The sequence below is a fragment of the Osmerus mordax genome, chromosome 6, assembly GCF_038355195.1.
Source record: "Osmerus mordax isolate fOsmMor3 chromosome 6, fOsmMor3.pri, whole genome shotgun sequence".
NCBI lineage: Eukaryota > Metazoa > Chordata > Actinopteri > Osmeriformes > Osmeridae > Osmerus > Osmerus mordax.
The window spans coordinates 17,324,972-17,342,556 of record NC_090055.1 but is presented as its reverse complement, the minus strand read 5'-3'; the positions used below and the strand labels follow the sequence as shown (position 1 = coordinate 17,342,556).

Genomic DNA, 17,585 nt, shown 5'->3' with positions numbered 1-17,585 from the left:
GAAAGGGGGCTCGTTCTCGCTCGCGAAGGAAATGAGGATAACAGTGGTGATTACCTCCAAACTGGAAACACGTTCGCATGCTCCTGTTTCAGGTTGTCGCTTCGGGGTAAACTTGGCCATTTGAAACAGAAAGCTCACAAACACAATCACATACGGGAGCTAAAATAGACGGGGTGCCGCGAGAAATCCCACTTGTTTCGACGATTCACAGGTTAGCAGGTTGTTTGGAGAGGTGTTTTTCTCCTACACTACCTGGAAGCACCAGAGGGCGTCATAGTCCATGAAATCTGCAGGCAACTACCCAATCAATTGAGATTACAGCTTTACTGAACATGACCCAAGGCATCAGGGCCATCGCTGAAAACATAAAATAAACCCAATTTCAACCTAGAATTAAAATGATGCGAGCTACAATGTGTACAAACTCGATTACGAAACATACTTTCCTATTTTGCATATATTTACTACTGAGTAGCGTAAAACAAGAATTTAAATTTAAATCGTTCATTCTAATTATTGGATTTACCCTTTTTTATCTTGGTGGAGCTGGGCTCTTTATTGTAAGTTCAAAAAGGAGTTCCTCTGGGTCGGATATGATCAGAACCTTGACTCTAGACCCCTCGTAATATTTCATCTTGCTTTGCCATACACCACAAAGCTCCCACAGCATCAATCACTCTTCAACGCGACATACCTTGGGAGCACACTCTTCTATGCAGCCACACTATCCAGGTTTAGCATATTTGGTTAATCACGTCTTTTTTTAACCCCCCCACCCCCCCCCCCCTCATCTCCCCCAGTTATCACACGAATCTGCTACAGCACAGAGGTCATCTCAACAGTTCTATGCACTATGGATCAGGGCTCTCCGATTGTGCTGCTATCGGCTCGTCGGGTCTGTGGTTTTTATATTCTGTCCGTATCAAGTTAATCAGAGGCTAACATAGCGTAGAGATAAAGGATTGGATCATCTAATGGTGTGCCTCTCATGGAAGGCTATCAGTAGGAGCCTTTCAATGGCTCTCTCATGGGGCAGAATGAATTACACTAGTCTGTTAGCATTCTGCCGCAGGCATACAAAAGGTCAATGTCAAATGCACCTCATTTAAAAGTCAATAGCAGCCAAGCACATCATCTCCTGGGAATTCTAGGCTGGGACCCCTCCAGACGGTATTGTGTATCATTCAGTTAGGAGGGGGCAGCCCGAGAGCTTTTTTAATCTTGACCTTCCAATAAAATATGCTCCGCATCTAGAATTACATGGTCTAAATAGAGACATAAGCGCTCCACAAATCATTCCCCTAAACGCATAGTCTCAGGGGAAAGGTTTGACACAGTTTCACACACACACACACGCACAAATACACATGTTTCTGTCCACACGCGTACCTTCCTCCCCTCACAACACTGATAGCCACACGCGTATTAAAGTTTGTTCATAATTTATTCTCTGGAACGTGCAGTAGCCTACATCACCATAGGGAATAAAACTTTTCAAACAGATAACACTGATTTTTTTCCATCTTCACAAAACTGCACTATTATTTGGTAATACAAAATATAACAACAATTATTCAAAAACATCTTGACAGCCAAACAGCCCCTACCAGTCACACATCCACCCTGAATTACAAAGAAGTGATTTGACACAAAAATTACACAGACCACAATCAGCATCAGCCGTTTGACCGAATAAGTCCCTAGTACCCTCCTGACCAGGAAGGGCGGGAGGGGGGGGGGCGCTCGCTGACTGCGGCCCCCCTCACACAGACAACAGCAGCGCCACCCCAGCCAGGACCCACTTGGCAGGGGGCTGCTTGGTCCTGAGGTGGAGGGTCCACACGTAGCTGGGTCCGCGGAGCTTGGTGCGGTACACAGGGCACTCGTAGGTGTTCCTCAGCTCCAGCTGCTCCGAGGGCACTGCCCTGACGTAGAGCACGGGCATGGCCGGGGTCAGCTCCCTCAGCACGGCCTCAGAGATCACCCCCGCCTGGGTGTCCCACCTGGCACCTGGGGGGGAGAGGAGGGGAGGGGGAAGGAGAGGAAAGAAGGGAGAGAGGAGGGAGGGAGGTGAGAGAGAGAGGGAGAGAGAGAGGAGGTCATAAGGCTGTGTGTTAAATACACTAGTAAAGGTTTCATTACCTAATAGAGCAGAAACTTAATAGAAATCTCCTCTGGTTTCACAGACATACAGATCAATACATTAGGATGCAAAGGGATTGATGCCGGTCAGGTTTTGACCAGCCAGGCCCTCACCCTCCATGTAGAGGCCATGGATATAGGCTCCTTCCCTGGGCGGGTGTCCGTAGTCCTCCCTGCTCTTCTTGGTGACATCCACGGTCAGCGCCATCTTGTCCAGTGGCCACTGGTTTTTACGAGCGATGCTCTGCATAACAGCTGAACACATGTTTCCAGGTCAATGCTTGATAACAGCCTCTAAACAGTCCCAACATAGCCTCCACACAGCCTCCAAACTGCCTGTACACAGTCCCAACACAGCCTCTATACAGTCCAAACACAGCCTTCACGCAGCCTCTACACAGTCCAAACACAGCCTCTACACAGCCTCTACTAAGTCCAAACACAGCCTCCACACAGCCTCTACACAGTCCAAACACAGCCTCTACACAGCCTCTACTAAGTCCAAACACAGCCTCCACACAGCCTCTACACAGTCCAAACACAGCCTCCACACAGCCTCTACACAGTCCAAACACAGCCTCCACACAGCCTCTACACAGTCCAAACACAGCCTCTACACAGCCTCAACAAAGCCACAACACAGCTGCAAGTGTGTGTGTGTATGTGTGAGTATATGTGTGTGTGTATGCTCACCGGTGAGGAAGGACTGGGGGTTGAAGAACCCAGACAGCCAGACCACAGCAGGCAGAACCAGATCCTGGCTCCAAGAGTCGAGCTCACGACAGCGACAGAGGACGTCACTGAACCTGCACCAAACATGAACAGCACACCGTAAACATTCCTCTGAAACACAGGAAGCTCCCCTGTTGAAGTGTTTTACTACCACAGCATAGTTCATGGGCTCCGTTAGTTACCATTGTGCAAGTGTGTTGGTGGAGGGGTAGGCTAGCCGGGTCCAGGATTCCGGGACCGTGTCGTAGAACAGGGCTGACTGGAGAGTCTCCATGTTGGAGGAAATGGTCAGCTCTCCCTGCACACAAAACACAACTCCCATAATGCAACACATGCCTCAGAGACTTGTGCATCTGATAAAGGTTTAATATGAGACAAAAAAATGAGTAAAAAATAAATAAATAAGAGTTTGGAGTTGAAGTGCTCGAATGACCTGGCTGGGTTCTCTCACCTTCAGCCCAAGGTCCAGCTCCTTCAGAGAGCGTCGTACTTCCTCCAGCAGTACATTCATGCGGTCGCACTCCTGGAAGCACACCAGGATGTAGGGGCTTCGCTCGGGCGTCTTAGCCATTACGTCGGCCATGTTGTACTCCTCCGGAAGCTTCTCCAACATCTCGTCCAGCACCTGCTTCACCTGCAGAACAGAAGTGCCATATCACCGGTTTTGAATGGTCACGCTGTTAAGATGGTGATGGTTGGCGAGGTTAGATTTGTTCTACTGTTGGGCGCTCGGCTAGCATTGTGTGGATATTCAAGACTGTGTCTGTAATCTCTCTCTGATACCTTCTCCTCTGAGCTTTGCGCAGCCCCCTCTCCAACAGAGCAGTTCTGTGGCTGCAGTTCCAGCAGCGTCCTGAAGAGGCAGTGTGAGGTGACCGTCAGGAAGTCCAGCTCAGCGTTGGGGTGCAGGCCGTACAGGGTCGGGTTCTCCGGCGGAAGCTTGTCGTCCACGTAACTGTGGTAACCGTTGTAGTCCATGTACGGAGGAGCCAGGAAGCCAGGGCTTAGAAACAGCTCGCCTTCAAACTACAGGAAGAACAGGGCACAAGCTTCTCAACAAACATGTCTGAAAAGGAGTTTATGAGAGACCAATCATTTTTGAAGTGTTTTGCTCACTATACAGTCAGTTCTAGAATGCCCTCAACCAAAAGTATGGCTTAGGTGCATTATACAAAGCTTTGTTTGGTACAGAATGGCACCGAGCTTTTACTTAATATCAGAGACAGCGGTGGGCAAACGTGGATGTGCAGGAAGAGAAACACATTGGGCGATGGCTGCTAGTGCCGGGTCAAGTGGGACTCTGGGAGTCAGAGAGGAGCTGGACCAGGCAGGTGAGGGAGTTTCTGCCAAGGTGGAAGTCTCACATTGGGAAAAGGATACATTTTTGAACCAAGCTCTGTATGAGCGATTGTTTACTGGGTAATTCTCTTCTTCTCTAAGAATGGAAACCTAACTAAGTGGATAGTGAAAAGGAAGATAAACTGTAGTTTTGTACCGACATCTCAAGAGGGCACCCTTTCACTATAGTACACAGCAATACAATAGGCTTCTCATTTAGCTTTATATTATCGGTCAATAAAAACTAAACAGTATAAAAAATGAATATAGTGTATATACATACTGTACCGTAACTACATAAAAGTAACAATGTGATTGTTTGCTTCAAAAACAAAATGTGTGCAATGACAGTAAAGTACTGTCTGTGATTACAGAAAACTCACAGGCCTATTGCAAGCTTTCCCTCACCATGTTAGGATGCATGTACTCTTGTAGGAAGGTGCGACACAATCTTCGGTCCCAGTCGTCTGTGATGTGTCCTCCATACATGATCTCCCCAAACAGGTAGCACAGATCCTCCCAGGGAACCTTGAGACACAACACACAAAATATAACATAGGCTATGGTCCAGTTACACATGATGTAGTTGCTGATTTGATATCTAAGTAATCATTATTGCGCACGTTAGACATCTATGAACAGAGTTTTACAATGAATTGTCGTCGCACACATCCCAGTGAACACCTATGATCATCTGTTTCTCCAGTCGTTTCTCATGACGACAGGAGTGTTCTCTACAGCATGTCGTTCTGACTCAAATCTGATTAAGTTAAAGGGATGTTTTGGGACACACTTCACGCCATTTCCGAAAGAACCGTCTCGTTCTCTGCGGGAGGTCGCGATCCGACCAGTGTGAAGGAGGAAGAAGAAGAACGCGGGGGAAAAGACGACAAAAGACAGAGGTGCGCAATCATTTGTACCTGTATTGTTTCGCAAATTGCTTCCTTCATCATCTCTAATTGCAGTGATCACTTATGCAATGTTGTGAACTGTCACATCAGCTGCGTATAATTACATTTAGGAGAATGCTTCATTGCCCCCCTAATGAATTCAGTGTATACGCACATACAGGTTACTGTTTGGTTAACATAATGAAGGACATTCGTTTTTGGAGGGTAGAATACCCTGGAGACATAATTGGTTGTGACCAGAGTAATAGGAGTGAAAAAAGAAACACATTAGGAGTTCTGAGGGGCGCAACGGGATCAGAATGGATTCTTTGTCTCTCTCAAATTAAGTAAAATTATAGGTTGGGTGTTGGTGGCCGTACGCATGGAAATGTGAAAATATGATAAGGATCAAACATTTGTCACGCTTATCGGCAGAACAAAAGACTTCTAGATAATGGGAGAAAGTGTAGGATAATTCGTTATCGCCGTCCGAATCTCCAAATTCTACAACTGTTTTTCATTGTACACAACTCAAATAGAGGTTGACTAGAACACAACATGTTTAATAAGAACCTTTTTATTCTTGGTTTGAAGATAACTGCTACTTTGGTAGCTTGGCAGAGATAACTGGGCAGAGTCCTAGTTTGGGAACTGGGCAAAGGACTAGCAGTCCTACTTTGCTAACTGGGCAGAATCCTACCTTGTTGTTGGCCTCCAGATAGTTGTAGAGCACGTTGACAGAGATGGCAAGGTCTCCGGTGTTGAAGGGGTAGCTGCGGTTCCAGCCCTGAGGCCCAAACTTGCGCCTCTCCGTGACGCAGGCGTGGAAGTAGCAAAGGGAGAAGAAGAGGCCGTTAAACTCCTGCTCCCTGGAGCACATTTCCAGAGTGTCCTGCAGGAGAGATCCAACTTTAATCACTTCATACTTTCATTAGTTACACCGTTTTCATGAGTTAATTAGCAACATACCAGCTAAAGCACAGTAACCTGCACTGAAGGTGAAAACCCACTCATAAATATAAATATTAGGCCCTCTGTGACACTGCTTGTAAAATGGGCTGTACAAATAAAGTGGTATAAAAAAATTAAGAAACATTATTATTATACCCCCAATTTTTTTTACTGTAAATTGTAAAAATAAAATATTTGTATTTTGTAAAAAAGAAAAATTGGAATCGTAACACAGGTTTCCAGCCACCAGGCCCTCGTCTTCCTCCTCACCTGAGAGAAGCCATGCAGGGCAGCGTGCAGGCTGGCGTGCATACCCGTGGGCGGTTCGTTGGTGATCTTGATGGCGTTCTCCAGGATGCCTCGGGGGATGACGTGCTGCTCGGGGCTGGGCGCCGGCTCTCCGCTCATGAACACCCGGTAGTCTGGGTGACAGTCCAGCGCTGTGCTCTCCAGCAGGGCCTCCAGAGTGGGCAGCCAGCGAGCCACCAGGTGCACGTTCTGACCAAACACAAACAACAGGTTAGACTTCTGACGAATCGAAACAGACATTTAAAAGTCAAGCACAATGGTGATGCAGGAGAATACTGTTTTATAAAAACATAAAAACAACATTAAAAAAACTGTTTGGTAAGTAATGGCTTGTAAAAAGGCTTTTTTTAAACACAGGAACTTCAAAAGACCATCGCAACCCTAACTCCACCGATGTGCCCCCATCCCGCACTCGGCATGGGGGCAGTTGACATCCCCGGTCCAGGTGAAGCCATAAGACAGGTAGCTTTCATGATACTGTCTGCTGACAGTTTTTCTTTTCTTCTCTTTAGGTGGTTCTTCTACGCTGACTATCTGTGGTTTGTTCCTCACAATAAAGCGATCCATTTTCTTTCTTTCTTAATGACGTTTGAGCAAAACTAGCTAACCGCAAGCCGTTACTGTTGTTTGACAGGACATTCTGAGGTAACATTCTTTGCGCGTCTGTGTTGCGGCTCTCGCTCTTTGCGCGAGAGCGGTTCGAACGCGCCACCAAGTTCATTAACTTGTACGCTGTATGTGCCACCACCAAGGCTGATATTTTGTTACAAATCTTACTGGCGCTAAGCCATACATTTTGATATTTTATTGCAAAATGTGTATGGCTGTCACAAAATCCCACGGCACACCTGGCCTTGCCTCACGGCACACCGTTTGGGAACCATTGCATAGAGCATATATAAAAGAACCAAACACCTACCGTACCATATGTCTCTGTGATACAGGAATAGCTACAGGCTTCATTTCCAGCCTCTCACTAACACAGTTGATTTACCTCATCATGGATTTGATTGAACCAAATTGACTTTGTTTCCCCAGCTCAGGAGGTGAGGTAATTGTCGAATCAGGTGCTTGACTACAACAATGACGGGCTGTTTCTCTGCTTAAGCCTCCTGGCTTCCCTCAACCAGCTCTCTTCTACCCCGGCAGGTGTCCTACCTGCAGAATGACCCAGTGGCCCAGCTGTGAGGCCTTCTCTAGGGCCCTGTGGGCCACCTCCTCCTGGCCCTGGCCCAGAGACACGTTGTGCACAGTTCCCTGGTCGATGGAGAAGCCCAGCCTCAACCCTGAAACAGCCAAGGCATTGGAGAACACTGTGTACACTATACTGTACCACTGGCATGTCCAGAGAAATCCCCCCAAAAATTGTATATTACTGCATATCGTACCTCAGCTTATTTGAATACTTCGTTTTTTTTGTATGTTTATTTTTTGGCGATTTCTGCGAGGCCGTACCTAGTTTCTCCACGGCATGCAGAGGGTCAACTCCAGGAGACAGAATGAAGAATACAGGGGTGGAGGGGCTGCTCTCCTCGAACGTCTTTTCAAACTCCATCCGAGCCGTTTCCACGTACCTAACACCCAAACTCTCCTCCACAAAGTTCCTGTGGACGTAGCACAGGCTTACCGGATAACGCTCCCCAGGGGGTTTGATATTTCTGTCTAACGTCCATCCTCTGGTGATGTAACCGCTGTAGGCCAACACTGTTAATTGCTGTTTTAGTAATGCTACTAATCCTGAGCTTCTGTACTGACGACACAGTATATGCACTATTTGTATGTCGCTTTGGATGAAAGCGTTTGTTAAATGAAGAACTTACTACTTTTGAATAAAAAATGTAAATCTTCCCTGACCTGAGGGCGTAGGTCATTCTGTCGGGTCGGACAGCCCTCAGGATGAGGAGTTTTTGCAGGGAGCTTTTGCTCTTCCACTCCTGAGGAAACCTCTCCCTCTCAGGACACTCAGACTCCACCAGCTTCCTCCAGCGTTTGGCAGAGCCCTCGATGTCTCGATCCAGCCCCCGGAAGTCCTCCAGGGCCGAGATGGTCTGAGAATGTCAACGGATCTCCTCATGTCTCTATTTATCTCTCAAACACACACACTGTCATTCTCTCTAACGACAAGGTACTGACTAGTCACTTATGCGGTGTTGTGAGCTACGATAGCCTCTAAATCAACAGGCACACGCGGAGAGAATAAGTAGCTTGTGGAGCCCCTTCAAGGTCGTTGAAAACTATCACTCTCATCTCAGAGAAAGTAGTTATCTGTTCTGTCTCTGACACATACACACACACACAGACACACACACAGAGCTCCGGTCATGGCTGAGTGAATAAGACTTACCCTGACAGCCCCCCAGGCCTGAGGGGAGAGAAAGGACACTGGGCTGGATCTGCTGGGCTCCACGGGGAGACGCAACAGGAAGTCCAGCTCCTGCCCATCAACCTGACCCCTCGTTAGGAGAATCTGGCCAGCGGGAAAACAACCCGGATCACAGTCAGTCAGCAACAATTCCATTTACCATTGTTTATAAAGGTACTGTGTTACAGTGAGAACACACATTGAGTTAGCAAGCTCTCTGAAGCAGGTGTGGCAGGGCCAGATGAAGGACAGCCCCTGGAGGATAACTAGAACTGAGATGAAAACAGTTGGTGCCCTGACAGATACTTGCATAATGCCATCAAAACACACCCCCCTGTCAGAGACAACAGGCTGAATTGCAGTCAGGAGGCCAGGTGGGAGAGCTAATCAATAGGAGCGTGTGGTCCCGCTGACTGGTTTTAATTGAAGTTAATGTGGGGCAGAAAAATGCTTTGATTGATGAGGATGACAGGGGGGCCCACCTTGGGGGCGGCCCCCCGGGGCCACGTACCTGGAAGGCGGTGTGTGACAAGAAGGTTAACTTGTCTCTCTCAAACAGGCCCAGGCTGGTGTGTAGGAATACTGAGTAGGTGATGGCCTCCGTCAGGGAGAGAACCCTTGCCCTCACTTCCTCGCTCCACTCCGCCCGGCCCATGGCTTTGTGGAACACGGTGTTGAATGTCTACAACAGACACCGGGAGGAAGAAACACATAAGAAACCGTAAAAGTGGTTTGGTATAGTACTGATACAGGTGGCACCCTAAGGCCTAAACAGATACGTGAGGAGAAAATGGCTTCTAAACCTTAAATCCAAAGTAAATTGACAAAAGATTTGACAAAGACTGAACTTATGATGTTTGCGTATACTATATACAGTATTAATGTAATAATATAACAATAAGATGTAACATGCTACATCATAACATACATACTGTATATATATGTCATGTAACATATACATCTTAACACTCAAGCACAAAGGTGAACTGGGAGCATCTTAGCGAATCTCAGGTGCTGGTCAAATGGCTCACCTTGAGGGAGAACTGGTACATGGGGTTGATCTTGTGGAGGTCGTTGATGATGAAGTAGAGGAGAGACGCTCTCTCAGCCGCTGGGCGGTAGAGCTCTCGAGCCTCGTTGATCTTTGTCTCGTTCTCCCTGGCCTCCACCACCTGTGCGTGCCGCAAACGCCGTGAGCTATGAGCCTTTCAGTCACGCTCCAGATCGCCCCGCCCCCCTCGCATTACACGTGTCCTTAAGTACACATCGTTTGCAGTTCATCCAATAAAATGACGCTTTTTTTTACTTCCTCTTCTTTCTTTTCTTTTACTTGACGAGACCCTCCAACGCTTGATGGAAATCAACAATCAAGCCGAGGACTCACCCTGTTGGACGGCGCTTAACGCGGCACTCATTCCCCTTACCGCTTTCCGTTCGAGCGACACTGGTTCAGAAGGTGGGCCGTTGCAGGAAGGCCCCTGCGGCCGTTGGCCTCACCTTGTAGTGGATGTGGGCCGCTGTAGCCTTGGTGCCCTCTAGCTGCTCCACCAGGGCGAGGTCTCCCAGGAAGTTGCCCTGCGCTGCGGAGAGACGGCTCAGGAGCTCGTCCTCCAGGCTCTTCAGCTGGATCTTGAAGAGGTTCTGCTGCGTGGTCAGCTCAAGCTGGGGACCCGTGGAGAACATGTCACAGAAGCTCCCGCTCACATCCAAAACGATGACTCACTTCCCATTAAAGCCTGTATAATTCCTTGTGTGAAGGTATTTGATCCCAAAAAAAAATGGTCCCAGATGGTGAAGCTGTAGGTTTACCTTCAGGTTCTCCAGGTCTGGTCTCTCTCTGGTGACCACCTGGCCCAGGAGTTGCTCCTCCAGGCCTGCAGGGGTCACTGTGAAGTTGATGAGGGTCATCTGAGCCTGCAGCTCCGGGGGGAAGTGGGGATTGGCTAGCTTGGTGTGGAGGAGGAGCCGGAAATGGCTGTTGTATTCACACTCCTTACCCCCAATCCGAATGTACCTGCATGCAAGTACAAACAAGGACAATGAAAACATGGTACTGTTTGCTTACCGTATACACAGAACCAATATTTACAGTTCCTAGTTGTCCTGTAGTACTACCAACCAACATCTACCAAGCCCTGGCACACTGCATCTTTGAGGTAAAACATTGTCTCTAAATGTTAACTGAGAACAAAAAAATCTTGAATAACATCTGAAAGATTATCTGCACAGAGGCCAATAGTTCTCTGATCCTGCATTTCAATTAAATCAGCAGTGGTTTGACAAACCCGGTGGCTTTTCATTTTTCTCTAATTACCCCTCTGGTGTCAGGCAAGGCCCCAATTTCACAGCACAGGTTCCTCATGGCCTGGGTCTGGTTCAACTCTATATCTTCACAAGCTGGAATTAATGTACTATTGATAGAACCATTACTCCACCAAATTAAAGTCCCTGCTGATGGATTGGCTGGTAGTCCTCCATCAGCCATGAAAGGAATAATTAGTATTCATTACTTCACACTCTACAACATTCCAATTATTAATGAACTTCAGCTGTGGAGCTTCACCAGATCCATCATGGCGGCCGCAGCAGGCAGTATTAATCAAAGGCAGAAGCATGTGCGTGGGTCATGTACAAGGGATGAACTTATAATCAGATTTACCACAATGAAGTGTCACGGGTCGACAGACAGGACTCCAGGAGGAGTTCAGAGAACGTCCCCTCAGATGTTCAATATTCACACTCCGGTAGAGAAAACAAGGAAGGAATTCGAAGGAAGGAGTGTTCAATGTGGTTGTGAGCATTGTCGATTTACAGTATGGTATTTTCATTTTCCAATTGTTCAGCTGTTAGTAACCACTTTATGGAATTTGTTGAAAGTAATGTGTTTTTCAAGGGGAATGTTAGAAGTAATTCATCAAAGATAATCACGAACAACTGTGTTGCTGATAAATTAATATTGTTTCTGGACTGATTCAACAGGACATTCTCTGAGGAGGTGCAGATCAGTGTTTTAGATTGTTTTAGATATCCGTCCATAAAACATCCCTTTATGGGACTCCATAATAAGGCCAGTTTCATTAAGTGCTTTTCTGATTGTAAATATAATGAAACAGAGAAGCACCATTTACATATATAATAATCACCACTTGAGCCTGCTGGAGTTTGATACAAAGTAATGATTAAATGATTAAGAGCAAGTACTTTAAGTGTTGTTTTCCTCTTTAGTGAGAAATAGACAAAGTCCTTAAAAACCATAGCCGCTGCCCACAATCCTTGGCTTTAGGATCAACTGCTCAAAATTCAACACACATAAAGCATATCTGCACACAAATATACATCTATCACCGGGGCTTTGAAAGGCCAATCAATATGTCTGCCTCTGGGGTTCTCAACATGCACAACAAATCCATCTATAATCTAAAGAGCAGGCAATCATACAGCATTCAGTCATGTGTCTCTGGAGCTCCGGTGCTCAGCAAGACCCAACCATCAGGCAAATCCTCTCCCATTGTCTCCTACATCAGGCTAGCATTTAGACATGCTGGGGCCACATTGACATGTGTATCAAAAGGGATATAGTCGGCAAACCGCAGGTCGATTCGGAATGTTCTGACAGAAAATACCAGTTATTAGTACACCACGGAGAAGAACAGCTTGTGGTAAGCACCGTATGTATGGACGGTATAGCAAGAATACAAGACCCTACCCTTGTTGACTCGCAGACTACAAAAAAGTTGATCGTTTTCGTTTCAGTTTCATTGAATGGGTCTCTTGCGTACAAACCTCCCTCTCCTGGTGGTGTTTCTGCACAGAAGAGGCTCCAGGACTGGGTCCACCTTTTCCTTCAGGTTCTCAATCAGAACAGTCTCACCACACGCCAAAGCATATTCAATCACCTCCAGGTAGCTGGGAATAACAGAGATATTTAAAGGACTGGATCATAATATGTATATCATAGTATATTATACTGAGCCTGACTGTCGGCATCTCAAGTCCAACTCTCTTTTGTAACTTACAATAACACTAACATTACTCTCTTAGCATATAATAACTATTCCTTTACAGTCCTCAGACAAGATGATTGAGCATGACGAACTATTAGCAAATGGCTTTTGACAACTGAACCTCCCTGACAAATACATTTTGTGATTTCCTGTGATTCCATATCCCCGATGTTTTTGCTGGAACATATCCATGGAGCATATGCTTACCGCTAATTATTCATGCTCAACAACAGCTTTCTAAAGGAATTACACAAACGTTACCATCTGTTTTCCTAATTCGCTCCACGTCTCCCTCTACATAGCATCAGTTCTATGATCGGTTTGAAAAAAGGAAGAATGGGGGGGGGGGTTTCTCACCCCTTCTGTCCCAGCTGCACCACCCTCAGGCCCGGCCCACACCGGTTACGGATCCACTTGATGCCCTGCTGCTGGGGGTCAACCATGAGTGGCCAGCGCTCGCTGGTGGTCAGGATGGCAGCGTTCTCCGTTGACATCCTATCTCCCGGCAGGCCCTGGTTGTGCCAGGCAGCCACGGTGGCGTCGTCTGTGAGCATGAGGACGGGGTCCAGGCCTTCTGTCAAGGGGATGGGGGTCTGGAACAGACAGAGGGGGGAGGGATGTCACTGTATAGTATATATGTTCAGTGGAAAGGATCTATGTTTAATGTTCAGTGTACAGAATCTATGTTCATTGCACAGTATCCATCTAATATAGGGATGGCAGGAGGAGCTAAACTCATCAACAGGTGTACATGTCTACATCCCCTGGAAATGCCCTGGGGAGACCCTGGATAGACCCTGGGGAGGCCCTGGGGAGACCCTGGATAGACCCTGGGGAGAACTTGGGGAGGCCCTGGGTAGACCCTGCATAGTCCCTGGGTAGGCCTTGGGTGGGGCTTGGATCGACCCTAGGAAGACTCTGGGTCGTGTCGGGATAGACCCTGGGTAAGCTCTAGGTAGACCCTGGGTAGGCCCTGGGGAATCTTGCCTTCTGAGAGCGGAGGAAGGGGATCCAGTGATCGCGGAGGAGTTCCTGCCGGTAAGAGAGGGTGAAGTAGCCCACGTAGGAGACGTACGCCGCCGTGAGGAGCACGTCTCCACAGAGGGTCTCCTGCTGCGCCTCGTACTGGACCACGGCCAGGGACCAGCGCTCCTTCTCTGACTGCGGGACACACACAACAGCAGAGGGTCAGCGGCAGTACCAGTACCTCACCTGAAATGTAAACACATCATTAAAACTGTGTATTGGGAAAACCCAAAGAATGCTCTGCTGGTTGTGAAGGATGAGCCTTTAGGAAACACACATTTCCACCACAACTGTCAAACTGCACAGGCCGGGTGTAAGGAAGGACAGTCCCTTCTTGGCATGTGTAGCACCCTTTGTGATTTGCAGAGTACAGTGACTGTGTATTTCCTTAGCCTCAAAATAGATTAGCCCTTTAATCAGGACTGATGTATGAGAACAGTCTTCCTCACATCTACTACACAAACTATAAACATGGGAAGTAGTTGAGTATACATCTCTCCAATTTCTCTAAAGTAGCTTTGAAAGTTTGGGCTGCATATTTACTCAGTATCAATTTGGCATCTTTTTAAGCCCTCACTAGTATGACTATGACAGCCAAACAACAATAAATCATGTTTGGCATTTCTTTACAAGAGGCTGTGGTACCAGAATTTGCCGCATACTAAATTCCCAGACAGTTAAAAATCACTATAATTTTACCCTAATGCATTATGGATTGCCTGTAATATCACTCAGTCTGGGGTGAAGTGTTTTTAATTTCCAACAGCTGTTGAGGCTTTGAGGTAAGTTAATGATTAAATATAGACGGTCTGATTTATTAGACTAAACACTATTGCTTCCAGGTCAATGCCATAAAGACAAAACATTCATCTTGATGTGTTTAAAAGCCAAGCTGTCTCATACAAGCCACATTTATTTCTCAGAATAAGAAAGTCAAATGTATAAAATGGGTAATGAAAAAACGATGACTCTAATGTAATCATGCATTAAAAAACATAGAGAACCACTTAGATCTTAGACCATAGAGAAAAACAGTTCCACTTCCGCCAGATTTGAAGGGATAAAAGACAAAATAAACTATTTGACATCTTTCTAATCCACCCACAATTTTGCTTAACTACTGGACAGACCATTAGGATGAATACAATTAAAATGGCAGAGAACAAAAAAGGATTTCAGTGTGCTTATTTTGTCTGTGGAACCCGAACAGTACAGTCACCCAACCATGAACGCTCACAGAGTCTCTTTCCCAGACCAGTCTGCTGCCCAGCTTGAGTGTTCTGTGTGCATGGCCATCCTGCCATCTCTCTTCCATTCTCCACCTGGACGTGCGCCAGACAGACAGTGGCGCTTGCCGTTCCAACATACTTCCGTACCTGCCTCCTACATCTCCGACACACTGCCTAGCCAGAGCAGGGAGAAGCTCCACTCACTCCAGCACAACTCACACCACACACAGCCAGGGCCAGGCCTTGAGGGGATCACAGATCTCTGGCCTGGTTAGTGATGCAGCTCGGTCAACACCACCTCTCCACGCACGCCTCAGAATCCACCGGACACCCGGCGCCAAGTCGGCGCCACTCTGAACGCCCCTTCTCCTCCCCTCTCCAAGGCTCTCTTCCTCCCTCTTTCTCCATTTCGTTTTCTCCCTTTCTGTCTCTCTTGTTATCTCTCCTCTCTCTCTCTCTCTCTCTCTCTCTCTCTCTCTCTCTCTCTCTCTCTCTCTCTCTCTCTCTCTCTCTCTCTCTCTCTCTCTCTCTCTCTCTCTCTCTCTCTCTCTCTCTCTCTCTCTCTCTCTCTCTCTCTCTCTCTCTCTCTCCATACCTCTAGACCCTTCACCAGCCGGTTGGCCAGCTCGATAGTCTGGTTGGTGCGGGTCACTTCCTCCTGGCAGCGAAGCTTCTCAGCAGCGGCCTTCTCAAACTGTGCTGTGAGGCTTTGGAGGTTTTCATCCAAGTCCTGCAGACGAACGCCACACCAACACAGGGAGACACTGCAGAGACTCGCTTTGGAGGACATTTCCAATGCTGTCGTTTCAAACACGGTTCACATTCACACTTACTTCTAGTTTCTTCTGCACAGCCAGCAGTTTTACTGTGGCAGTCTCCAGCTCTGTGTTAGCTTGGGACAAAGCTTGCCGTTTGGGTGCTACGTCACAGTAAACCTGTAGGCACAATACACTGAGCAACTAAAACATACTCACGCAGCATGCGGGGAATTATGCATGCATTCTAAAGTGTTTGTGCACTACACACACACTTCCAAAACATTTAAGTAATACATAAGTACACTTAATTGATAAAAACAATTTGAGCACAATGACAAATAACAGCCGAAAATATAACCATCGCATTTAGCTCAATCTATGTCCAGGATGACAACAAACGAAAAAGTCCATAAATGTGCTGTCAGACCTCGTAGTATCTGACGATGTTTATGGCCCAGGCACAGAGGCCAGCAGCGGCAGTGGACTTGGTTCTGACCAGGTCGGGGTGGAACTCTGGGTTCCTCAGGTACTCCTGCTTCGCCACGCTGAGGCAGGACTCGGGGATGTGCTCCTTGTCGTACGACACCAATGCCAGCAGGAAGTCATCCACCTGGCGACAGGAAGAAGACAGAGTGGCTCAATAAAGATGCTAGGAAGTCAGACATATTGACATGCAATGACAAAGTTAGCTTTAGTTTCAGACTTATTCACCTAAACATGCTAAAAAACATTTTATGTATCTATATATTTTTTCTTCATATTTTTTATAGTTTCCTGCTGTATAGACTGGGGATCTGTGGCTTCCGTACAGCGCACAGCAACGCACCCCTCGTCAGCGAGCATATTCATACAGCCCTCCAGCTCGTAACAGTGTATGGAGACGAGCCAGGCGGGGTCACGGGGTCAAGGCCCGCCCAGATGAGAATGGCATTAATCAGACGTGGTTGACACGCTGACAGGCTAACCTTGCCCATGAAGGCCCTCGCAGCCTTCCAGCTCCGCTCCTTGGGCACCCGGCCGCGCGGCGCCAGCAGAACCATCACCGCCGCCGCCACGTTGATCACCGCCGCAGGGGGGTTGGGGAACGTCTTCAGCTCCGTCAGGTTCACCTGGAGACGGGAACAGTAAACAAATCCAATGACCTTAGTAAAAGACCGTTTCTACAGACTGGGAGCAGGCTATGTGAGTCTCTCAGGCTGGGGTAGGACTGGCTGGGATCTAAGGGGAGCAGGAGAGAGGACCTTGTTGAGGGTGTCCAGGGCTGCTGTTGCAGCTTCCAGAGCCGGCTCTGCCTTGGCCAGGTCTGTCTCACAGTCCTGCTGCTTCAGAGATACCTCTGCCTGGATGACCGCCACCTGCATACCACACAGAGCAGACATATCCTCATAGTATCCTGCCTCAATCCTCTCAACGGAATCAGTCGGCAGCAATAATATCATCATATCGTCATATCGTATCGTGTATCGTATCTGTGTAACCCATGCTGCTGTGGTTGGTGCAGAGACTCGCCTTCTGTGCTTCCACATCTGCGGCCTCTCTCTTGCGGCTGACCCTCTCCGTCTGAAGGCCTATCTTTGCGATCAAAGCCGCAGCGTCGTGGTTCTTCACGGTGAGGTCCGCTTCCTGAGACGCCAGTTTGGATTTCAGGTCCTCAACCTGAAGTCAGGAACACGGTCACAGTCCTACAGATGATGCGGTCCATGCGTTCAGCATGCAATTCGCCACATGAACAGAGAATTGGTGTATAAATATGTATACGGCCTAACGGGAACTACATGTCATAGCTATCTGTGGCGGAGTGATAAAAAACGTGATTTACATCCAAGATTCATGAGCGTTCCATC

The 17,585-nt window shown here is 47.5% G+C and overlaps 1 protein-coding gene across 1 annotated transcript in view; it reads right to left on the bottom strand.

The window, feature by feature from the left end:
- Positions 1-1,762: 1,762 nt before the first annotated feature.
- Positions 1,763-17,585, bottom strand: part of si:dkey-233k19.3 (dynein axonemal heavy chain 11) — a 38,557-nt gene continuing 22,734 nt past the window's right edge. The window contains exons 56-81 of the mRNA XM_067237287.1: positions 17,251-17,397; positions 16,983-17,096; positions 16,707-16,850; positions 16,169-16,351; positions 15,817-15,918; positions 15,579-15,713; positions 13,716-13,889; positions 13,086-13,321; positions 12,508-12,630; positions 10,534-10,738; positions 10,222-10,386; positions 9,756-9,896; positions 9,236-9,406; positions 8,707-8,829; positions 8,217-8,410; positions 7,818-7,966; positions 7,521-7,648; positions 6,324-6,551; positions 5,803-5,994; positions 4,621-4,740; positions 3,658-3,900; positions 3,326-3,508; positions 3,057-3,172; positions 2,836-2,948; positions 2,257-2,397; positions 1,763-2,010 (exon numbers count right to left, since the gene is read on the bottom strand). Coding sequence (XP_067093388.1) covers positions 1,763-2,010; positions 2,257-2,397; positions 2,836-2,948; positions 3,057-3,172; positions 3,326-3,508; positions 3,658-3,900; positions 4,621-4,740; positions 5,803-5,994; positions 6,324-6,551; positions 7,521-7,648; positions 7,818-7,966; positions 8,217-8,410; positions 8,707-8,829; positions 9,236-9,406; positions 9,756-9,896; positions 10,222-10,386; positions 10,534-10,738; positions 12,508-12,630; positions 13,086-13,321; positions 13,716-13,889; positions 15,579-15,713; positions 15,817-15,918; positions 16,169-16,351; positions 16,707-16,850; positions 16,983-17,096; positions 17,251-17,397 — 4,218 coding nt within the window. The remainder of the gene's footprint in view (positions 2,011-2,256; positions 2,398-2,835; positions 2,949-3,056; positions 3,173-3,325; positions 3,509-3,657; positions 3,901-4,620; positions 4,741-5,802; positions 5,995-6,323; positions 6,552-7,520; positions 7,649-7,817; positions 7,967-8,216; positions 8,411-8,706; positions 8,830-9,235; positions 9,407-9,755; positions 9,897-10,221; positions 10,387-10,533; positions 10,739-12,507; positions 12,631-13,085; positions 13,322-13,715; positions 13,890-15,578; positions 15,714-15,816; positions 15,919-16,168; positions 16,352-16,706; positions 16,851-16,982; positions 17,097-17,250; positions 17,398-17,585) is intronic.